Source organism: Trachypithecus francoisi, unplaced genomic scaffold (assembly GCF_009764315.1).
Source record: "Trachypithecus francoisi isolate TF-2019V2 unplaced genomic scaffold, Tfra_2.0 Lachesis_group10, whole genome shotgun sequence".
NCBI lineage: Eukaryota > Metazoa > Chordata > Mammalia > Primates > Cercopithecidae > Trachypithecus > Trachypithecus francoisi.
In genome coordinates, this window is record NW_022681455.1 from 125316724 (window position 1) to 125341755 (window position 25032).

Here is a 25032-nt window from a genome sequence, read left to right on the forward strand (position 1 = left end):
TACAGGCATGCACACACAGACATACAGACACGCAGGAATGTGTCCACACAAACGTATACACACACAGGTGCATAGAAACACAGGTATGCACACACATATGCACATTCAGGCATGCACACACATACACATGCATGCACACATATAGACACATGTGTGCATACACACAGATGCATGCAGTGCACACACAGGTATGCACACACATGCACATCCAAGCATGCATCCACACATGTACACATACGTGCACACACATCCACACTCATACACATACACGCACACACATACACATATATACACACAGGCACACACACATCCACTCCCACACCCAGACATGCACACGCACACCATACAGAGGTGTACACACACATAAAATGTGTATCACAGACTTACATATGTTGTACTACATCCACTTACAAAATAATATTTGGCCATTACAGTAATAAAAACAGGCCGGGCACGGTGGCTTATGCCTGTAATGCCAGCACTTTGGGAGGCGCAGGTAGGTGGATCACCTGAGGTCAGGAGTTCACGACCAGTCTGGCCAACATGAATACAAAATTAGCTGGGAGCATTGGCATACACCTGTAATCCCAGCTACTTGGGAGGCTGAGGCAGGAGAATCACTTGAACCAGGAGGCAGAGGTTGCCATGAGCCGAGACTGTGCCATAGCACTCCAGCCTGGGTGACAAGAGCAAAATGCCATCTCAAAAGAAAAATTATAAAAACAAAAAGCATTTATGAAATGTCAAGAGAAAGGACACAGGCTGTTATCTCTCCTCCACTAAAGGCTGTGGCAAGGGCTCCACGGGAAGGGGCAGACCCCTCTGTGTAAGGTCGGGGGTAGTGGCTGATCACTTAGCTCCTGCATTTTGTCGGAACCCTTTGGGCAAACCACAGCGACTTAGAATAAAACCACCCCGGGGCGAAGACGAAGCATGTGTGCTTGTTTCGTAAGGGAATCTCACGAGGCAAGATGTCCAGGAACAAAGAATGGCAAGTGGTGGACAAAAGCGTGCAGGGACGGGGAAGAAAAGACGGGGAGGAAAGACACTTGTACACAGGCGCAAGATTGAGAGTGCAGTGAGCCTTCGGCCTTTCCTGAAGGCTGGGAAACATGCACTTCACACACAAAGACCTCTCCAGATTCATTTCTTCAGGTTAAGACCTGCACACGTTCGAATGCTGCATCCTCACGGCACAGCGACTGGATACTATGCTAGCGACTGTGTTAGGAATCACCGCACCAGAGCGTCCGGAGACCAGCTGCTGGCAGGTGCCTGGGGCAGGTACCAGACTCGGGCAGGCTGGCAATGGTCTGGAGTTTGGTGGAGGGCAGCCAGGTCACAGCCTGCTGGGCAGAATTCTTTGCTTATTAAGGTGGCTTCATATACATCCCAGGCCCAAACCTGGGATGCAGGGATCTCCTTCTTTCTCCTAAGAGATTTTTTTTTCTCTAAGACTTGTTTTTTGAGACAGGGTCTTGCTCTGTCATCCACACTGGAGTGCCACTGCATCCTCACAGTGGTGTGATCATAGCTCACTGCATCCTTGACCTCCTGGGCTCAGCCTCCCGAGTAGCTTGGACTATAGGTACATATCACCACGCTCGGCTAATATTCTTATATTTTTTGTAGAGGCAGGGTCTCGTTATATTGCCCAGGCTGGTCTGGAACTCCTGGGCTCAAGCAATCCTCCCATTTCAGCTCCCCTAAGGGCTTTTAACTTCTTAAGTAAAAGATCCGCAAAGCAGACCCATCGCTCTTCAGTTTCAGATCTTCCCAGGGCTCCTCACTGCTCTCCCATTATAAAAGTCCCACATTGAAAGCGGCCTCCGGTCCCCCACCATCTGACTTCCGCCGGAACACTCACCTTGGCTCAATAACTAGTCCTTTCTAAGCCTCAGTTTCCTCATCTCTATATTGGGGTCAGTACAGCCCCCGGCTCATGGATGAATAAGCCTGGCCCTCCATATGCAGTACCTGATCCCACCATTCACAGGCTGCATGGGAGCTTTTGAGTTTTCAATTGTGCAATTTGTGTTTTAAACATATATGACACGAGGCCAGGCACAGTGGCTCATACCTGTAATGTCAGCACTTTGAAAGGCTGAGGCGGGCAGATCACCTGAAGTCAGTTTGAGACCAGCCTGGCCAACGTGGTGAAACCCCATCTCTACTAAAAATACAAAAATTAGGCTCAGCATGGTGGCAGCTGCCAGTAATCCCAGCTACTTGAGAGGCTGTGGCAGGAGAATCGCTTGAACTCGGGAGGCGGAGGCTACAGTGAGCCAAGATGTCGCCACTGCACTCCAGCCTGGGTAACAGAGTGAGATTCCATCTAAAAACAAACAAAATATATATATATAATATATATTTATTTATAAAAATATATATTATATAATTATATAAATATATATTATATAATTATATAAATATATATTATATAATTATATAAATATATATTATATAATTATATAAATATATATTATATAATTATATAAATATATATTATATAATTATATAAATATATATTATATAATTATATAAATATATATTATATTACATATTTATATATAATATATAAATATTTATATAATATATATTTATTTATAAAAATATATATTATATAATTATATAAATATATTATATTACATATTTATATATAATATATTTATATATAACATATGTATGACATGAGCAACAAGAAGCGCCCCTGGCCTGAGCCCAGGCCCAGGTGAAATGCATCAGGCCAAAAAGGGCCTTCTGGTTATGCAAATACAGAGTCCTTCCGTGAACCACTGGCTTAAGGAGGCGTAAACACTCCACACAGAAATAAACAGTGGAAGCCCTTTGAAGGCAACGGGCAGTCTATGGATGGTCCACACAGTGCTAAGTGGTAACTCATGCTTTTGCAAAGGGGAGCAGCAGCCTCATAAATCTCATCCCACGGAGGGGTGCAGGTTCTCCTGGCTGCCCCAGTCAGCTCTCACTCCTGCTTTCTCTAATTTTTGTTGTTGTTGTTGAGATGGAGTCTCGCTGTGTCTCCCAGACTGCAGTGCAGGCGGCACAATCTCGGCTCACTCCAACCTCTTCCTTCTGGGTTCAAGCGATTCTCCTGCCTCAGCCTCCTGAGTAGCTAGGATTACAGGTGTGTGCCACTAAGCCCAGCCTAATTTTTGTATTTTTAGTAGAGACGAGGTTTCACCATGTTGGCCTGGCTGGTCTCGATCTCCTGACCTCAGGTGATCCGCCCGCCTCGGCCTCCCAAAGTGCTGGGATTACAGGCGTGAGCCACTGCACTCAGCCTCCTGCTTTCTATTGAAACAGAAGCAGAGATTTGGAAATTTCAACCTAGCCCCGAGTCCCCTGAGTGTAATTAGCTTCCACAATTTAATTTAATGCAGAGAACAGTTACTGAGCATTTATAAGTTTCTGTCCTGGTAATACCCAAAGAGCCTACATGAGCAGATTCATTTCTTCTTCTTTTTTTTTTGAGACGGAGGGTCTTGCTCTGTTGCCCAGGCTGGAGTGCAGTGGTGCAATCTCGGCTCATTGCAACCTCTGCCTCCTAGGTTCAAGCGATTCTCATGCCTCAGCCTCCCGAGTAGCTGGTAGTTGGCATTACAGGCACATGCCACCACACCCAGCTAATTTTTGTATTTTTAGTAGAGAGGGGGTTTTACTGTGTTGGCCAGGTTAGTCACGAACTCCTCACCTCAAGTGATCCACTCATCTCGGCTTCCCAAAGTGCTGGGATTACAGGCATGAGCCACTGTGCCCAGCCCATTTCTTAATTTTTAAACATTATTTTAAAATAGAGATGCAGTCTCACTATGTTGCCCAGGGTGGTTTCAAGCTCCTGAGCTCAAGTAATCCACCTGCTCCAGCCTCAAAAAGTACTGGGATTACAGGCATAAGCCATGGCACCCGGCCTCATTTCTTCATTTCTTAGCCTTTGTTACGTGCAAGCACACAGTAATCTTCCAGCACTAGGAGTACGATTCACAAAGCAGCCATGACTTCTGCCGTCTAGGAGATTATCTCCTTGTTAGTTACTTAATTATAATTCCTTAATTATAATACTATCTAGACCATAGTAGATACAGATGCAGACACAATTAATTCTGATTGAGGCTGGTAGGAGAATGGGGTAAGAAATCAGGGTTTTGACGGATGAATAGTTCACCGGACATTAAAATGGAGAAGCCCTTTACATACCCACTGCTTTTCTTTAATCCTTCCAACCACTCTGTGACATTTTACATTCTCTTTTTCCTAAGTGAAATCACAGAAATTCTAGTGATATATACCTGCCCAAAGTCCCACGCCTGTGAGCTGATGGAGCCAGAATATCAACTTGAGCCTCACTCCCTACATGCCATAGCTTTCTCCATTTTACACAGCCGCATTTTTTTAACGTAGGCACAGCCCAACAAAGTTCACTTTCCAGTTTAAAGATTCCACCATTAAGGAAAACTGAGAATCAGAAAATGTGAAAACTAATTGCATGGGCACCAGGAGTCTGCAAAAGGAGTGTCCAGCCCTGCTTATGGCCTTAGAACCTCTCCCCTGGTGCCAGATGGCTTGGGAAATGTACAGTGTGGTGAAGTGGCCGTGTCGGGGCTCTGAGCCCACAGCCTGCATTCCAGGCATAGCTTTGCCATGTCCAAGCACCCGGACCTTGAACAAGTTACTCAGCTTCCTCGGATCCCAAGCTCCTCATCTATAGAACAGGGAAAGTGGCAGACCTGGCCTCGTGAAGGACAAATGACCTACTACACGGAAAATCCTTCAAAGAGTGTCAGGCACATAGTAGTGCCACAATAAAACTACTGTTATTCATATTATTGCCACATTGGTACCCAAAAGAGGCCCTCAGAAGGGAGGGGTGGGTAAATCTGGTCCCAGAAATTAAGCCGATCCTGCCCCTAGCATTTATTTTTATTTATTTATTTACTTATTTTTGAGACAGGACTTTCCTCTGTCCCCCAGGCTGGAGTGCAATGGCATGAACACAGCTCACTGCAGCCTCCAACTCCTGGGCTCAAGTGATCCTCCCACCTCAGACTCCTGAGTAGCTGGGACTACAGGCATGTAACACCACGCGCCAGCTATTTTTTTTTTTTTTTTTTTAGTAGAGACAAGGTCCCACTATGTTGACCAGGCTGGTCTCCAACTCATGGGCTCAAACAATCCTCCTGCCTTGGTCTCCCAAAGTGTTGGTATTACAGGTGTGAGCCACTAAGCCTGGTTACTCCTGGGGCTTAGAAGCCATCAGAATAGACTCCAATTAGCTAGTTCACACCATCCCTGGCACGTTGTCCTTCCCACTTCCACTTCTGCTTAGAGGCAGCACCCTCTGATGTCCTTTGTTCCTGACCCTGAAAGTTGAGCTGCACGCCCTCTGGATTCCTGGCTCCGTGAATGTTCGTATTATGTTAAAGAATAAATAAAAGGATCAAGTGAATGAACCCATTCTGCAAGACAAGCATGATGCAGCATTGACCAAGCATGGTTCTAAATCAAGAGAGCCTGGCCCTGGCACATCGCAGGTCACTACCAGCGGTCACTGCATTGTCCCCACAATCCTGCAGAGACACGAGAACAATGGGACCGAGGTTCTGTCCTGGGCACCAGCCGGGTACTTCTGTGTGGCAGACAACAGCTGTGGCCAGCCAGCCGTGCGCGCTGTACGTTCAGCGCATTCCCCGGACTCGAGTCTGGGCGTCGCAATCACCCCGCCCAGCTTGCCTGGCAGCCTCTGCTGCCCCGTGGCCTTGCTGGCATTTGTCTTGTTTTGTCTTGTTTTCCCCCAGCCACAGACGCCTCTCATTTTCTCAGGCTCTGAATACAGACTAAAGAGGATCAGAGTCGAACTTCACTCCTAATTCTTCCAGGCTCTAGCCCCAGCTCTGTCACTCATTAGCTGTGGGTTTAGAGCAGGTCTTATCACTGCTGTGAGCCTCAGTTTCCCCATATGCTGATGCACCTGTGTGCCGGCCACAGGTGAAGTATGAACTTTTTGAGGTTAGCGCTGGCAAGTGTGGGTGAGGCCAGAGCCTTCCTGTGTGGCTGATGGCTATGACTTTGGCCCAAGCCATTGGTAAGACAACTGGCAATATTGGTGAACAACAAGATTCATGCCCTGGAGCTCAGCATCTGTATCTAGCATCTCCTAAGGAAATAATCTACAGTGTAGAAACATTTCCTGCCCAAACTGTGCATCACGGGGTTGTCTAAACGGAAAACTGGAAATAATAGCTACTACTTCCGGGTCCCAGAAATTAAGACATTGCTCTAAGCACTTTCCCTATATTTGCTCATTTAATCCCCACCACAACCCTACAAGGCAGGCACTATATTACCCTTATTTTACACATCAGGTGACTGAGCCCAGAGAGGGTAAGCCATATGCCCAAGGTCACACAGTAAGTGATGGAGCCGAAATTTGAACCCACGCCATCTGGCTCCAAAGTCCACTGTACTACACCTTCCCCCTTGGCAAAGTAAAATAAGGTTCATATAAAGGTAGAATGCCTTCATAAACAAATTACTCCATTAAAACAAAAGAAAAGAAAAATTTCCAGAATACCCCAAAATAGAATATGACACAGCAAGTCAACTCATCCAATTCTTCATTTTACAAATGAGGACACTGAGGCCCAGGGAGGGAGAGACTTGCCCATGGTCAGGCAGGTGGTTAGTGACATGCAGATCCCTCCTCTAAATTAGCTGGGCGTGGTGGCACACACCTGTAATCCCCAGCTTCTCAAGAGGCTGAAGCATGAGAATTGCTTAAGCATGGGAGGCAGAGGCGGCAGTGAGCTGAGATTGTGCCACTGCACTCCAGACTGGGTGACTGAGATTCTGTTTCCAAAAAACAAACAAACAAACAAACAAAAAACGCCCCCCTGGATTCCAGTTCCTCCACATCAATGACCATGCAATTAATTTACACCCTCCACGTTTCACACAAAGCACAAGAATGTATGTGCATTACTTTATTACAATCAAAGTCAAGAGTTTATTAATACAGTAATCTTAAACTAAAAGCCAATCTACTTCTTCTTCACATTGAAATGGTGGCAAAAAGGCAGCCGGGGAAGTGACCTGGTTCCCAAGACATGGCATCCAGAATGGGCCCATCTGGAAGGTTCCTTAGAGAATATCTGCTCCGAACCCCCATGAGGCAGGGGGAAGCTGATGGGCATGGCTTTAGCGGCTGTGGAAAGACAGCCTGATACCAGCAGAATGGACCCTTTGTAACCTAAATGGCTATATTTGCAACTGCAGCATAAACACAAGGTCTTGTAGCAGCTTCAGATAATTAACATTTTTAAGTGGAAAATGCAAATGATAATGGTCAAAATATGAGCCTGCACCTGTAGTTCAGGACAGTATTCCAGCTCCCCCACTGCAGCGCACATATGCGCTTCTTCACTCACCAGCATGCCTTTCTTTAACAACTGGGATTACGTTGGAGCTGCCCATCACGAAACCCCGCCTCCCTGCCCAAAGAGGTGTGCATGTGACCCAAGCTGGGCCAATCAGCGTCCTCTGAGGAGACTGATTGACACTGAGGAAAGAGGCCTCTCTCTTCTGGGATCCCGACCCAGAGGGACCACCATAGCATAGACCATTTCTTTGGCTGTGCAGAGGCTGCCTGACGCCAACCGCAGAGAAAAACAGAACTGAGAGATGAGATGAAAATACTGCGTGGGAGGCCGGGCGTGGTGGCTCAAGCCTGTAATCCCAGCACTTTGGGAGGCCGAGACGGGCGGATCACGAGGTCAGGAGATCGAGACCATCCTGGCTAACACAGTGAAACCCCGTCTCTACTAAAAAATACAAAAAACTAGCCGGGCGTGGTGGCGGGCGCCTGTAGTCCCAGCTACTCGGGAGGCTGAGGCAGGAGAATGGCGTAAACCCGGGAGGCGGAGCTTGCAGTGAGCTGAGATCCGGCCACTGCACTCCAGCCTGGGCGACGGAGCGAGACTCCGTCTCAAAAAAAAAAAAAAAAAGAAAATACTGCGTGAGCCCTCGATGTAGCCACACCTAAAGCCAAAACCCCTGCACTTCCCACTACCAAGAGCCAAGCAATTCCTCTTTGTGCTTCAACTTACTCGAGCTTGCAAACATATAAATTATCACCACTACTCCCGCCTAAAGGTTCCCACCAGGGAATTAATTTCCTCCAATCCCCCTCAGTCACCGGCGCACCTACCCAAACTGAAAAGAGTTCTAGAGCGGAAAGAAACTCTGCAGACTGCCTTAGTGGGTATGAGGTTTCCTTTGGGGGTGATGAGAAAGTTCTGGAACTAGACAGCGGTGATGGCTACACAACATTGTGACTCTGTTTAATGCTGCTGAATTGTAATTTAAAATGGCTAACATGGCAAACTTTATGTTATTGTATTTTACAATTTATTATTATTTATTTATTTATTTTAGAGTCTTGCTGTGATCTCGGCTCAATCTCCTAACGTGATCTCCTGGGTTCAAGCAATTCTCCTGCCTCAGCCTCCTGAGTAGCTGGGACTACAGACCACGCGCCACCACGCCTGGCTAATTTTTTGGTATTTTTAGTACAGACGGGGTTTCATTGTGTTGGCATGTTGGCCAGGCTGGTCTCGAACTCCTGACCTCAGGCGATCCACCCCTCTTGGTCTCCCAAGGTGCTGGGATTACAGGCATGAGCCACCAAGCCTGGCCTGTATTTTACCACAATTTTTTAAATGGGAAGACAAAAGGGAATCGCAAGATCTGCAATGTGGTGCCCTGTGCACACATCCTGGCGAACGTCCCCTCCCTCTGCTCGCTTTCCTCCTGGCCACGTCCAAGAGTGGGCCAAGCACGGCAGGCATAATTCAGCAGGAGACCTTTGGCCACAGAATAGGTCTTCTTTTTCATTTTCCATCTTGCTGCCCCTCGGAAGACCCCTGGAAGCTGGTTAACCATTAAAACCCAACTGGCCTGGAGAAAAAGCAGCCTGTAGGGTTGAATAAGTGGTTTTCCAAAACAAGGGCTCCAGGGCCAGACAGGGTGCAGACAGCAGTGTCAACCGAGAACGCCGACTAGCATGTGAAACAAACGGCCTTTGTCAGCATTTCCTCGGTCCCAGGCACAGTGCTAGCACTGCTCAAAGCCAATCTGACGCCCATACCTTTTAAAAATGATGATCTTGCCTCTTAACTCCAGAACCCCACCTGCCAAGATTGTATTCTAAAAGAATAATTCAACAGAAGAAAGGAGCCGCATGTATTAAAATGTTGGTTGGAACATTGTTTATAAAAATAAAAATTGGAAGCAATTTAAGAGACCAAGAACAGGGGAACATTTAGTACATGACAGTACGCTTGTGAACCAGGACACTCTGCTACCAGAAAACCATGAATTACAGAGGCGGTGCAGCCATATCATTTATGAAATTACATTAGCCTTAAAAAAAACAGCTGCAGATGAGCGTGTGACCTGTAGGCTGGGACCACAGCAAAGCTGAAAGGCAGGAGGCGAGCCCGTCCAGAGAGTGGCCAGGAGGGACGTCCAAAAGTGGGAACTGACAGGGGGACCACATGACTCTATTATGTCCTATCATTATTTTTTATTTTTATTTATTTATTTTTGGAGACTCGCTCTGTCCCCCAGGCTGGAGTGCAGTGGCTAGATCTCGGCTCACTGCAACTTCTGCCTCCTGGTTTCAAGAGATTCTCCTGCCTCAGCCTCCTGAGTAGATGGGATTACAGGCACCCACCACCACGCCCGGCTAATTTCTGTAGTTTTAGTAGAGACAGGGTTTTGCCATGTTGGCCAGGCTGGTCTCGAACTCCTGACCTTAGGTAATCCACCCGCCTTGGCCTCCCAAAGTGCTGAGATTACAGGCATGAGCCATGGCACCTGGCCATATTGTTATTTTTTAAATAAAAGTTTTATTTTGGGCTGAGCGTGGTGGCCTATAATCCAAGCACTTTTGGAGGCTGAGATGTAGGAACTCTTGAGCCCAGGAGTTTGAGGTCAGCCTGGGCAATATAGTGAGACCCGTCTCTCTTAAAAAAAAAAAAATTTTTATTTAGAAGAGCTTTGGATTTACAGAAAAGTTGCAAGAGGTAGTACTGAGTTTCCATATTACCTTCCTTAACACACACACATACATATTTCCCCATTGTTAACATCTTATATTATTACAGTACATCTGTCACAGTGAAAAAGTCAACACTGGTACATTACAATTAATTAAACTCCTGACTTGATTCATATTTCCACGGCTTTTCTGTTCTAAGGTCCAATTCAAGATAGTGCATTGCAGATAGCCTATTTTGTTGTTGTTTTTCTTTTTACAACAGGGTCTCAGTCTCACCACACTCAGGCTGAGTGCATCGGCAAGATCTCGGCTCATTGCAGCCTCGACCTCCTAGGCTCAAGTGATCCTCCCACCTCAGCCTCCCAAGTAGCTGCGACTACCAGTATGTACCACCACACCTGGCTAATTTTTTATTCTTTTGTAGAGAAGTAATATTAACACTATCTTGCCCAGGCTGGTCTTGAACTCTTGGACACAGGCAATCCTCCCACCTAAGCCTCCCAAAGTGTTGAGATGGCAGGTGTGAGTCACTGTGCCCAGCCTGTTTTTGTTTTTGACAATTGGTGATGTTTGGTATATTCACAGATACGTGCAACCTCCACGATAGTCAATTTTAGAGCATTTTCATCACCTCAAAAAGAAACCCTGTGTCTTTAGCTATCATCCACTTCCATCATTAGACTATTATTTTTATTTTTATTTATTGATTTTGAGACAGGATCTCGCTCTGTTGCCCAGGCTGGAGTGCAGTGGTGTGATCGTGGCTCACTGCAGCCTTGACCTCCTGGGTTCCAGCGAACCTCCCGCCTCAGCCTCCCAAGAAGCTGGGGCTATGAGCATGTGCCACCATGCCTGGCTCATTTTATTTTCTTATGTTTTGTAGAGATGGGGTCTCACTAGGTTGCCCAGGTTGGTCTCAGACTGCTTAGCGAAGAAATCCTCCCGCCTCAGCCTTCCAAAGTGCTGTGATTTACAGGCGTGAGCCACCGCACCCAGCTGAGTCTATTCTTTTAAAACGTTTGTTTTATCATGGACCAATTACACTGCTTTGAATCTTTAAAACAATGTGCGCGGTGGAGGACGGGCAGTGGTACCCCCCGCCCTCTGTAACAGACAAGCTGCTGAAGGGATGTGGAACACACTATTTCTGCTCACCTGAACAACAGTTTAAAGCGGTGGCAAGAGGGACAGATTCCCTAGTTCATGGGTTGTGAGAAATCCTTTTGCAAAATGGAGATCCCTTTAGTAGGGAAAGACCTTTCTCCCTCCTCTACCCTGCCCCAGGATTACCTTTTTGGAGTTCAGATGTTCTTTTCTCAACATGACCGTAACCCGTATCCCAAGTGAGCAACGTTGGAAGTTTCTGACATTGAAAATGTCAGCATGGAAAAGACTTACAGTAGGCACTGTTCAGAGAGGGCACACATGGATTCTCCCACGGGATCCTTGTCGCCATCACCGACCGCCAGCCAGGACGCCACAAGGTAGTGGTCGCTATTCTGGTCCCCCCACCAGTCCCCTTCTCTAGAAGCAACCTGCCCTACCCACGGAGGCAGGCACCCAGCTGCCATGCTACTGTTACGGGATAGGTGGAACCGCAGACACAGTCACCTCCTCCTAGCTCGCATCCTGAAGTAATTCTGGTGACATTTCACCCATGGCTTTACAGGTGCCGAGACACAGCATGGCTTGTCCCAAGTCACAGCTAAGCTACAGACCCAGGAGTCCAACCCAGCCCTCTCCCTCCTTGCAGGATGGTAACCCTTGGTGAGCGGTGACCTCCAGACCCTGGAGGAACTCAGTACCTGTACAACCTCCTTCACCAGGGTCTTGTCCGTCCCGGTTTTGGCGCGCTGCAGCCCGCTGACGTTCTCGCCGATCCATGTGATGAGGGCGAACTTGGACCTCTTGCTCATGGCATCCCCGGTGGTGAAGCGCACGAAGGCAAACAACCGGACGTCATCTGTGGCCAAGAGCGAAAAGAGAACATGGTGCTCCGTTAAAACACCCCAACGTCATGACCCCGAGGAGAGGCCATGAGCCGTGAGTGCACCTGGAGCAGCACAGCAGGAACCCGGTGCCGTTCCCTGGGAGCGCCATGTGCAGAGGGCAGGAGGCAAGCACTCATCCCCTGCTCTTGGCACTGTCTCCTGAATCCTGGCAACAGCGCTGCAGGCTTCATGCCCATTTCACAGATGGGAAATGGAGGTTCAGAGAAGTCACATGACGCTTTAAAGGTTGTGAGGGAATTCAAGGTCATGCTGGGATTTAAACCCAGGCCTCTCTGGCTGCAATGCCTACAGCCTTCCTACAATCAAGGCTCAAATTCGGGGTGGGCCCATTGCACAGATGTGGGCGCCGCCAGCAGTGCCAAAAAAAATTTAAAAATGAAAAATTTAAAAGGCTCAAACTGTGGATCTTATTTATAGGGACCAGAAATTCATCCTCTTTGTAGACCAGAAATTCATCAACTCTTTTTGCCTCAATCTTTGCAGTCCTACTTGGGATCAGACTCTACACTGTAGAGAGACAGGAACCACCCTGGGGCAAGGGGGGTGGGTATGAAGAGGAAACAAAGAAAGGGGCTCTAAATTTGGCCTGGGAAATGGCTCCAGGGATATTTCACTTATGACTAGGCAATTAGGTCAACAATGAATTCTGAACCCTTTTCCATTGGCTGTGTTATGCTTGTTCTATCTTATGTAGTCATTTTTATTAAAATGGCTTTGAGGGCTATTTTATTCCATTGATCCACATTAAGTTTTTTTTTTTTTTTTTTTTTTGAGACGGAGTCTCGCTCTGTCGCCCAGGCTGGAGTGCAGTGGCCGGATCTCAGCTCACTGCAAGCTCCGCCTCCCAGGTTTACGCCATTCTCTCGCCTCAGCCTCCCAAGTAGCTGGGACTACAGGCGCCGCCACGTCGCCTGGCTAATTTTTTTGTATTTTTTTAGTAGAGACGGGGTTTCACCGTGTTAGCCAGGATGGTCTCGATCTCCTGACCTCGTGATCCGCCCGTCTCGGCCTCCCAAAGTGCTGGGATTACAGGCTTGAGCCACCGCGCCCGGCCTGATCCACATTAAGTTTTATTTCAATGCCACACTGTTTTTATTATCATGACTTAAAAATCTGTTTCACGGCCAGGCGCAGTGGCTCAAGCCTGTAATCCCAGCACTTTGGGAGGCCAAGATGGGCGGATCACGAGGTCAGGAGATCGAGACCATCCTGGCTAACACGGTGAAACCCCATCTCTACTAAAAAATACAAAAAACTAGCCGGGCGAGGTGGCGGGCGCCTGTAGTCCCAGCTACTTGGGAGGCTGAGGCAGGAGAATGGCGTAAACCCGGGAGGCGGAGTTTGCAGTGAGCTGAGATCTGGCCACTGCACTCCAGCCTGGGCGACAGAGCGAGACTCCGTCTCAAAAAAAAAAAAAAAAAATCTGTTTCACAATCCACTATGCTAAGTTCTCCCATCCTCCACTGCTCTGTTATCAAAATATCATCTGATAGTCTTAATTTTTTTTTTTTTTTTGAGACGGAATCTCGCTCTGCTGCCCAGGCTGGAGTGCGGTGGCGCAATCTCGGCTCACTGCAAGCTCTGTCTCTGGGGTTCACGCCATTCTCCTGCCTCAGCCTCCTGAGTAGCTGGAACTACAGGGGCCCGCCACCACACCCAGCTAATTTTTTGCATTTTTAGTAGAGACAGTATTTCACCGTGTTGGCCAGGATGATCTCAATCTCCTGACCTCGTGATCCACCCACCTCGGCCTCCCAAAGTGCTGGGATTACAGGCGTGAGCCACTGCGCCCGGCCTGATATCCTTGAATTTTTAAAGTGATGTGTGTATTGGCTGGATGTGGTGGCTCACCCCTGTAATCCCAGCACTTTGGGAGGCCAAGGTGGGAGGATCACTTCAGCCTAAGAGCTTGAGACCAGCCTGGGCAACATGGCGAAACCCCCTCTCTAAAAAAAAAAAAAAAAAAAAAAAAAAACCAAAAAATTAGCTGGACACGGTGGCGGGCACCTGTAGTCCCAGCTACCAGGGAGGCTGAGGTGGGAGGATCACTTGAGCCCAGGAGGTTGAGACTGCAGTTGAGTAGATATCACACCACTGTACTCCAGCCTGGGTGGCCAAGTGAGATCCTGTCTCAAATAACATAACATAACATAACGTAAAAGTGTGTGCACATGTGTGTGTGTGCATTGCATGTGCATGCGTGTGACATGTGAGTGCATGTGTACTCCACTAGGATAAACCAAAATTGTTCAACATCAGCTCCACTGGCATCTGGGGCCAGATCATTCTCTCTGGTAGGGATCGTCCTGTAAATTGCAGGGTGCTGAGCAGCACCCCTCACCTGGACCCACCAGTTATGACAAACAAAAATGCCTCCATACATTGCAGATGTCCCCCAAAGGGGGCAGAACACCCCTAGTTGAGAACCTCTGCTCTAAACCGTTGGTGTCCCCATTTAATCGGGACCCCTTTTGTGTTTTCCAACAAAGTTCTGTGCCTTTTGAGGGGACCGCATATCCTTATTCAGCTTACTTCACAACTAGTTCATATTTTAATTGCCATTATCACCCAGATCTCATTACAATTCCTAACTGGTGGTTGCCGGCACACAGGGATGCCACTGGTTTGGAGTCATTCACCTTGTGTTAGCCACTTGCATGAACTGATGCTCTCTCAGGGCATTTAGTTGCACGTGTGAGGGTTTCCCAGGCACCCAATGACATCATAGAGTGATACGTTTGCTTCTCAAACATTGCGTGGATTTGCATCACTGGGGGAATCTTCCTAAATGGAGCTTCTGATTAAACAGGCCTGGGGTTTACGCTTCTAAGAAGCTCCCCAGTGATGCTGATGCTACTGGTCAAAGGATCACACTTTGAGTTAAAAAAAAAAAATCAATCTGCGTTTCTCCCTAGAATCTAAGTACCTCCCTGCAGAGTCCCACACAAAGTACGTAAGTTGGTACCAAGACCCAAGGCCACAAATCACCTGTCTAAAGGAGACATGGGCCTGGACAAGTTCACTTCCTGGTGATTATCTCAAAACCGGAAGGGCAACCAGCAAGTCTGCCTTCAATAAGAAGCCGCACTGTCTAATGGATCATCCATCTGTCCCCGGGAGCTAAGGAACACACAGCTCTCAGCAGACCATGAACACGTGATCCTCACTGGGGTCCAGGTTCAGGGACTCCACTACACTTACTTCTTAAAGGAAACTGATCATCTCACACGTGTTTCTTAAAGGAAACACACTGGCACAGCACTTTTCAGTTTACAAAACATGCCTCTGTTTCATCTCATTTGGTCTTTGTAACAATGCTGGGAGGTAGATGAGGGAGAGACGCCATGATCACTTTCATCATCAACACCCAAATCACCTTCAGAGATAAGGGCTGGAGGCTTATCTATGGCTCTGTGGCCAGAGTCACAACACAGTGAGGCCTGAGCCAAGGGCCTGGACACCTTAGGTGTGTGTGCTCAGCCCCCTTTCTCCAGGGAGCTGCCCCACCAGGCCATGGCCATCTGGGGGTCAGGAGGTGACAAGGCAGCAGGGATAGAAGGAAGGATGATCTCAGGGACACTGCGCAGGGGAATCAACAGGGCCTGGTGACCAACTGGATGTGCGAAGTGAGGACAGGCCCTGGCAACCACTCGTCCACTTTCTGTCTCTATGGACTGGCCTGTGCTGGACGTTTCATTGAAATGGACTCACGCTCTGTGGCCTCTGGGGTCTGGCTTCTTGCACTCACTGCCACATCGCCAAGGTTCATCCCTGCTGCCGCGTGTGCAGGTCACCACTTCACTCTTTTTTGTGGCCGGACAGCACTCCATTGTATGGAGAGACCACACTTTGCTTATCAGTCCATCAGTTGATAGACATTTGGGATCCTTCCCAAAGGGGGTGGTTTCACACCTCCCGTGTCAGGTGACCATGGTGATTAAATGTGAAAGCTACGAAACCCACCTAGCCGTCAGGGTGGAACCTCCAACCTCAAGCTCCTGACACAGGGTGGGGCTGCCAGTGGCCACTGCGCATAGGAAACGAGACTGGGGCAAGAGAGGGCAGTTCCTCCCTTCTAAGGTGCAAAGTGCACAGCCACAGGCGGCAGGTGCAGACTCGGAGTGTGGGGGAGCAGCCCTTTAACTCCAGAGCATTTCTCAGCAGTCCCCGTGGTGTCCGGGAAGCCAGCGCTCTGTTTAGAGTAGGGTTGTCAGAGCATCAACACCAAAGTGCTTAATTAAATGGCAGCCTTGACCTGAGGGGGAGGAGGGGCTGCACATTCGCCTCCGACTGCATTTCACAAGCAAAAGAACACAGTGAGTCTGTTTCCTTGGTAACCACTCTCAGGTTCCCATTTCCACAGAGGTCAGCCCAGACTTGGATCCAAACTGCCCATCCCTGGCCCAAGCCTCCATGGAGGAAAGTTACTAGCCCTGCTTTGGGCCAACGCAGTTTTTGGGGACCCTGACCATGTGTTCAGCCCAGTGCCAAGCCTTCAGGCTGAGCCAGCTCTCCCAGTCTCTCTCTTCTCGATGTCCCCCTCTCCCACGGCTCTGGCCGGCTCCTCTGTGGAGCACCACGGCTTTTCCAGTATCTGCCCTCTCTGCTAGCTGCCAAGTGCCTCCACACGCCAGCCGTGCTCTCCACACCTCCAACCCTCCACATCATCCAGCCTTCCCCTCTTTCACACCTCCCCAGGTCTACCTTGGGCAACACCCCTTGCTCCTGTAGGCTCACAAGTTCTTGTTGAAGAACCACAAGCATTGTCCCTGTGTCCCAAGTACCAGCCCAGGGCCTGGCACAAGATAGATGTACAATAAGTAAGTCACAGCCCCAACCCCAAGGACACTGGGAACCTTCCAGAACCGCAGCCTGATGTCATTTAAATGATCATGGGGGAGCGGGGTAAAGAGGACATGGTTTGCTAGGTGACTGCTGGGTGCTTATCTGACAATGGTTTGGTCAACAAGATTGCTGACAGGCCTGTTTCTGAAAATCCGAGTCACGTTGTGCTTACAAATGTTTGCTGCTAGAGATCTGGCACGACAGTGACAGGTCAGCTGAGTCTGAGACAGAAAACCTGTTGGTCTGCGCACCGTTTTTGTAGCTGCCCGGCAGACTGGAGGCCTCTCCCCGACTCGGCTCACCCTGAAGGAGGTTCTCAGCCCCTTTTGGCCTCACACTGGGCGGTGGAAGGGGAAGTGCTAGTTCTTCGTCCCTGGTTCAGCTACTTTCCCTCTTCTGAACAAATCGGGTCCACAAACCCGTGGCAGTCACAGCCCCCCGTCAGCAGTGGAGAGCCCTAGGCTCCCTCGTCTACCTTGGGTTAGTGTCACTCCTATACACAGCAAAACCGGCATATCTACTCAAGGGCACAAAGAAACGCCGTCATGTATATATTAATGTGACGTGTGTGTGTGTATATTTGTGTATGTGTATATATACATATATTTGTGTGTATAATATATATAATGTGTATAGGTGTGTTTGTATATGTGTGTATATACATATATTTGTGAGTACAGGTGTACATATATGTGTGTATATATATTCAAGTATTTGTGTATGTGTATGTGTGTTATATATATGTGCGTGTATGTGTGTGTATGCACTAAGATGGCAAAACTGCCCAGAAGAAGGTTGGTACCCGGGCTCTCCATCACCCCCACTGTGCCACTTGGTCCTCAACAGGGCCAATGGTCCATCTCTTCAGACTGAGGTTGACAGTCCAGGTCTAGACAGAGGAGACAGGGAGACTGGGCAACCCCAGTGGGGGACAGGGGACCCAGGACTTCACCCAAACACAGGCAGCAGAGACAGATGCCATGAGCTGCTTCTGCTGGAGGCCTCAGCACAGTGGAACAGTCTACACCCTTAACCCTCTCTGCAGCGTCCAGATGGCAAGTTCACATTTCAGAAGCCTTTAAAAACTTACCCCCACATGTACTAGCCTTGTGACCCAGACCAGAGTCCTGAATGGCTCTAAACCTCAGTTTCCTCATCCACAAAATGGGTCAAATACTTACCTCCTAAAGTGGTTGGGAGGATTACATGAAAAAGAAACGAGATCTGAAAGGCTTGGCGGATGGGAATCATTGCTGGTTTTTGACCCCCCACACCTCTCCAATGAAACTGCCCTCAGGGGTCCACAGGGGCCTCCTAATTGCCAAAGCCAACAGCATCTTCTCCATGCCCACTGGTGGCGTTTCACACCATTGTCAATTCTGCCCTCCTTGACCTTCTCCCTTCCCGTGGCACCCAGGGCATGGCGCCATCTTGGTTCTCATAGCGCTGATCCTGCCTTCTACTTTCTCCCTGGCTCTTCCACCCGCTCTGTCTCCACACAGGCACTCCCCAGGGTTCCACCTCGTCTTCTCCTTTCCCCTGACACTCTGTCCCCAGGAGATCTCAGCTACCACCACAGAACACTGGCGCACCTGCCCGTCCTCACAACTGTCCACTGCTCTGTCCTTAACAACATGGGCAGAGTCTGCCCTCCGTTTCTCGCTATCTCCTGGCACCTCATACCCCTTACACACAACTGTTTGCTAAAGCAACCTGGCGCACTGAGAAGAGCACAAACTCCAGAGATCAGCCAGCCAGGGCCACATCCCAGCCAGGGCCACATCCCAGCCAGGGCCGCATCCCAGCAGGGGCTACATCCCAGCTGGCTTCCTTCTAGCTATGGAACATCAGATGAGGGTGCTTCATGCTCTGAGCCTCAGCTGTTCCAGCTGTAGAATGGGGACAACTTTCTGCATCCAGCTCTGGGTTTCAGAGTGGGGCACTCCGAGGTACACAGTCACGGAGTCACTCCTGTGAGTCTCTCCTGAGGAAAGATGGAAGACAGTGAAGATCTGGGAGGGAACTGAGCCCCAAGTCTACCAAGCACTTATGCGGGGTTAGGCCCCACTCCAAGAATCTGCACATTGCAGATTCTTCTTCTCTGTGAGGGCAGCACAGATCACAGACCCATTTCACAGATGAAGAAACCGAGGCTTGGAGAGGTGAAGTGATAATGAGCCACACAATCCTCCCTGCCCGCTGCAGAGCTGCTGAAGTCTACAGCAGCAGTTCTCAAAGCGTGGTCCTTGGACCAGCAGCACCACAACACCCAGGAACTTACTAGAAATGTGAGTACTCAGGATCCACTCAGCCCTACTGATCCAGACACCGGGAATGGAGCTCTGAAACTGTGCTCAGATGAGCCCCAGGGTGATTCTGAGGCTGCTGAACCTTGAGACCCACTGGCTTAGAGGAAGAGGTGGAGAAGAGGAAATGGTGACAACTCACTGTTGGGAGAGGGGACGAGACAAAGGTCTCAAGGGCAGAAAAGCTGAAGTGCTCACAGCTCAGTTCCCCACGTCCTCCTTGCTGCCTGTCTGCCTTTTATTTTAAGCAAGTGACAGCATGAAGCAGCTTCCTGCAGAGTCCTTGGTTCCTGAGCTCGTCCATCAAAGACCACCAGGACGGTCCCTCCAGTGTTCCCTCCCCAAAACCCCAACCCCAAGAGAGGGAACAGCCATCATTAGCAAGAGAGCTACTGAGCATCAGCCCTGGGTACCGGGAGGCCTTTCTGCCTGTGCTGCCTCTAGCTCCTCTGCTTGCCCATAAGCTACGAGGATTCAGATGTGCATCATAGCACCACACCGAGCCCTGTCTCGCCGAGGATACAGCAAGGTCAGGAGCCCCATCCTGAGGACCATGGTTTCCTTCTGGTCGATATTATGCACTCAGAGCCCAGGCCGACTGCACACTGGAAGTTCCCGATTTGGAGACTATGGATGCCCTCAGCTTCCCACCCAGGGAGAGTCTTGCTTATGAAAAGGCAGCTGTCATGTTTAACATTCATAAAACTCCACTCTCAAAAGCGCCTGACCCTTCCTTCCGCTAGTCTACGAAGCCTCATCAGAGGCCAACGATGGAGCTCTGGCTCCTGGAAAGGACCCCTGGAGACCTAGAAGCCCCAGGCAGGGCCCTGCAGGTAGGTAAAGGGAGCCTTAGTCCAATGCCCAGGTCATCTCTTCAAGGTTCCCTGCCTTCATTTACTAAGTAAGTTCCTCTGTGTCAACAAATCAGCATCCTAACGTTCTCAGGACACTGCCTGGCGCAGAGCGGAGCTCAGTCCTGGTGGCTGTTACAGGCTCTTCTCTCTGGCCTTTCCCTCTCCTGGCTCTCCTCTGACCTTTCCCCTGGGTGCTGGAAGTGCCTTTTCGCCTCCTTCTCCCCTTCTTCCCTCCTCCCAACCTCTCAGGAAGAGAGAGGGATGGGGCAGGGAAAGGCCGGAGGGGGTAAAGGAGAGACAGTGGGGGTGGGAGGGACCACACAGGGAGACCCAGCGGGACAACCAAGGGGGGGCGGGGACCAAGGCAGGCAGGGGGGTGGGTGGATTAAAGCCGGGTGAGGGAGAACAAGCCCGAGCTGCTGAGCAGTCAAAGGGATGTGGAAAAAAACCCAATGACAAAGGAAACAGTGGATGACCACAAAGTGGCTAGCTAGGAAGGGGAGCAAAGGCAAGAATTCTCTGTAATCACCAAAGCCACCAGGATGAGCTGCTCTAATAATTCCCCAAAAGTTACAAACGGCATATGGTACTCACTAAGCTCGGAAGGCCTGCCCCTTCCCCCTTCCCCCTCCCACCCAAACTGGAAATCTCAGGCTCAGGTCAGCTCTGAGGAAGAGATTCTGACCAGGCCCATCCAGTGTTCTCACCAGGGCAGCCCCGACACAGGATCCACATTGACTGGGGGCCTTCTCCCCAAAGAGATTCTAGTCTCCTCTGCGTATCCCCAGAGCCAGTCCTGGCTGGAGGACCAACCCCCGGAGGAAGGAGGATCTGGCTGGGCCAAGCACCGCACAACTCTCTTAACACGTTTGTAAATGTTTTGAACAACTTTTTTTTTTCATTACAAAAACACATACTAGGTGTAGAATAATGAGAAACACAAAAAAGCCAAATTAAGAAATTAAGGGTCCCCCACCACCCTAGAAACTTCTTCGTGTAAGTCCTTTTGATCTTTTCAGCTACTTTCCTGTCTGGGTCTTGTTATGGCCCCAGCACTGATCACCACGCCAGGCATGTCACAGGCACCGTCTACGTTATCTGTGGGCCAACGGAAAGAAAAGCGAGAGAAGCATTTCAGCATTTCAACCCCACACTCAACCTTAGAGCAAGGCAGAAGAAAGGGGGAAGGGGAGGACGGGAGGAAGTTGCCCCAGAGAGCGGCAAGATTGCAGCTCATTCTAAGGCTGCCCTAACTTTACAGAGACTCCGGAGAGGTTATGCAAACGCGGCTCAGGAAGGGAAAAAACAACCCACACACCAAAAAGCTGAGTGGTCAGCTTCCACCGAGGGAGCTCCCCGGAGCCAGGAGGAAAGGAAACGGGAAAGAATTCTTACATCCTGCTGCCCAGAGCAAGGGGACAGCTGGGCAGTCGCCATGGCAGCGCCTGGCTTCTAGCAGGCGGCTAAGGGGAGGGGGGCAAGGCTGAGGCAAGGCTGAGGAAGGAGAAATGTCTTCTCACCACCAAAGAGGAAGGAGGGCTCAGCGGGCGCCCATGTGTGTAAGAGGGAGGGGCCTGAGGCTGGGGCTGGAAGGAGCCAGGTTGGTGGCTGAAGTTGAAGGGAGAGCTCTAAGAGGTCATGTATCACTATAGCACTTGCTGTCTTTTTTCAGAATGACTTTCATAACTTCCCCTGACTGACAAAAACCAAACCAAACCAAAAACACCCTCCTGCCCTGCTCAAAAAACTTTGCAAAAATATTAAAAAGTGTAAAAACTAAAACCCATTACTCTAGAAGTAAACTCCTTTTGGTTTATTCCTTATAGAGAATGACTAAAGGCTCTTTTTTTTCTTGTTTTTGAGACGGAGTCTCGCTCTGTAGCCCAGGCTGGAGTGCAGTGGCGCGATCTTGGCTCACTGCAAGCTCCGCCTCCCCGGTTCACGCCATTCTTCTGCCTCAGCCTCCCGAGTAGCTGGGACTACAGGCGCCCGCCACCGCGCCCGGCTAATTTTTTGTCTTTTTTTTTTTTTCCTTTTTGTGGAGAACGGGGTCTCGCTGTATTATCCAGGCAGGTCTCGAACTCCTGGGCTCAAGCTATCCTCCCGCCTCTGCCTCCCTGAGAGCTGGGATTACAGGCGTGAGCCACTGCGCCCGGCAACGCCCGGCTAATTTTTTTGTATTTTTAGTAGAGACGGGGTTTCACCGTGTTAGCCAGGATGGCTAACACGATCTCCTGACCTCGTGATCCTGACCTCGTGATCCGCCCGTCTCGGCCTCCCAAAGTGCTGGGATTACAGGCGTGAGCCACTGCGCCCAGCCTTTTTTTTTTTTTTTTTTTTTTTTTTGAGATGAAGTCTCGCTCTGTTGCCCAGCCTGCAGTACCGTGGCACGATCTCAGCTCACTGCAACCTCCGCCTCCCAGGTTCAAGCGATTCTCCAGCCTCAGCTTCCCGAGTAGCAGGGATTACAGTTGCCTGCCACCATGCGCGGCTAATTTTTGTAGTTTTAGTACAGATGGGCTTTCACCATGTTGGCCAGGCTGACCTCGAACCCCTGACCTCAGGTGATCTGCCCGCCTCAGCCTCCCAAAGAGCTGGGATTACAGGCATGTGCCACTGTGCCTGGTCAAGGCTCTGTTTCTTTATGTGATCTGCATTGCGTGGGTATCTGCGTGTAGGCACATCGTTTCTGCATTGGAGCTCACACTGTAAATGCGGTTTGATATCCCACGCAGAAGACTCCTCAAATGATCCCTGACTCATTACATTTTCATTAGGTGTGAATGACCCAGCTTTCCTAGCTTGACAGAGAACAGAAGAAAACGGAGTGCAGGATGGCCAGAGGAAAAGAAAGATGATTACTTCGGCAGAACCTCCAGGGTATAAGCTGATCTGGATACCCAAATTAAACCGAGAGCTAAAGGTTTTCCCCCTATGACAAAGCACTAGCACTTTCTTTCAATGATAATTCTCTACTTCCTTAAATGGGAGTTAGTGTGTTAGACCTGACTCCACCCTCTGACTTAGAGAAGAGTGGCTGTAACCAGTCCCTGGAGGCTCTGAGGACCTTATTACAGCATCTATGGCATCTACAAGGAGACGCTCGGCCACTGAGGGATTCAGCGTCTGGCTCCCAATCACTGAACAGCCCTGGCACACACTGCTTTATACTCTTGTATCTGCTTTTTACTGTTGTGCTGCGTCTTCCATCGCTGTGGGTTGGTTATCTGACAAACACTTATTGACAATCTGTGATACAGGGATTTTGCTGAAAAACATGCAATCCCTACCCTCAAAAAATATACAGTCTACCATGGCAAACAAAAATGTAGTGTGTGAATACCATGACACTACTGCTATGATAAAGAGTTGTGGCTGGCAGTGATAGGAGCATCAAGGAAAGAAGGAAATCCACTCTGCCTGGACGGTTGTGATCATGACAGGCTTCGCAGAGGAGGTGATGTTTGATTAGGGTCTTTTTCTTTTTACTCCCCGAGATGGAGTCTCACTCCGTCACCCAGGCTGGAGTGCAGTGGCGCGATCTCGGCTCACTGCAACCTCCGCCTCCCAGGTTCAAGCAATTCTCCTGCCTCAGCCTCCTGAGTAGCTGGGATTACTGGCACGCTTCACCACACCTGGCTAATTTTTGTATTTTTAGTATAGACAGGGTTTCACCATGTTGGCCAGGCTGGTCTCGAACTCTTGACCTTGTGATCCCCCAATCCTGGCCTCCCAAAGTGCTGGGACTACAGGCATGAACGACCGCACCCGTCCTGATCAGGGTCTTAAAGGATGACTTAGAGTTCCTCCAGAGAACAGGGAAAGGATAAAGAGGGTTCTTGTTAACAATTCGATAAAGGGATTATGACAGAACTCCAAACAAAGTTAACAGCCTCTGCTGGCAAGTTCAATGTTTCTGACTCACCATAAGCCAGAGGGCATATGATGCAGTTGATTATAACTGTATGCAAAATAAGAGCTTAAAGGCTCAGAATGAGCTACAGGGCTCCTTCAGCTTGCTCAGCCCTACTCCAGGAGGGAAGGAATCTTGTTCCCTAGCACATCCAAAGCACCCAGACGATGCCCAACGTGTGCTCAATACATACTTCCTGAATAAATGAAGGGCATCTGCATGGCATCTTTGACTTCTCAGAGGCTTTTCAGTTCCCAGTTTGCAGCTGGGGGTGCGATTTTACACGGTAAAACAAAGAAGATGGGCACAGTGGCTCAGGCCTGTAATCCCAATACTTTGGGAGGCTGAGGCAGGAGGATCGCTTGAGCCCAGGAGGTTGAGGCTGCAGTGAGCTATGATCACACCACTGCCCTCCAGCCTGGGCCACAGTGAGACTCTGTTTCAAAAAAATTTTTTCTTTTAATTAAAAAAAAAGAATAAAACCAGTTCCTTCTCAGGATTTTTGAAGTGTGACTTCCACGCCCAGAGAGCAGGAATGAATAGACAGGCAGGAATGAATGGATACGGACAGACATAACAAGTGATTTGTTTTGACAAATTTGTGGTTTAATAAAAGTGCATGGGGCTGGACGTGGTGGCTCATGTCTGTAATCCCAGCACTTTGGGAGGCCAAAGCGAGCAGATCACTTGAGCTCAGGAGTTCGAGACCACCCTGGCCAACCTGGCAAAATCCCGTCTCTACTAAAAATATAAAAATTAGCCACCCATGGTGGTGTACACCTGTAATCCCAGCTATTCAGGAGGCTGAAGTAGGACAATCGCTTGAGTCTAGGAGGCAGAGGTTGCAGTAAGCTGAGATCATGCCACTGCACTCCAGCCTGGAGATAGAGTGAGACTCCATCCCAAAAGAAAAAAAAAAAAATCGTGCATGGAAAGGGCACGCCAATAAGGTAGTGTTGCTAGAGTCAGCGATGCCTGCATGAGGAAGCTGATTCTCCACCTTTCACACGCCCCAAGGACGGTGGCC

At 49.2% G+C, this 25032-nt stretch overlaps 1 protein-coding gene across 1 annotated transcript in view; it reads right to left on the reverse strand.

Moving 5' to 3' along the window:
* COTL1 (coactosin like F-actin binding protein 1) overlaps window positions 1–25032 on the reverse strand; it is a 52687-nt gene that overhangs the window by 15114 nt on the left and 12541 nt on the right. Inside the window, exon 3 of the mRNA XM_033219192.1 lies at window positions 11881–12038. Coding sequence (XP_033075083.1) covers window positions 11881–12038 — 158 coding nt within the window. The remainder of the gene's footprint in view (window positions 1–11880; window positions 12039–25032) is intronic.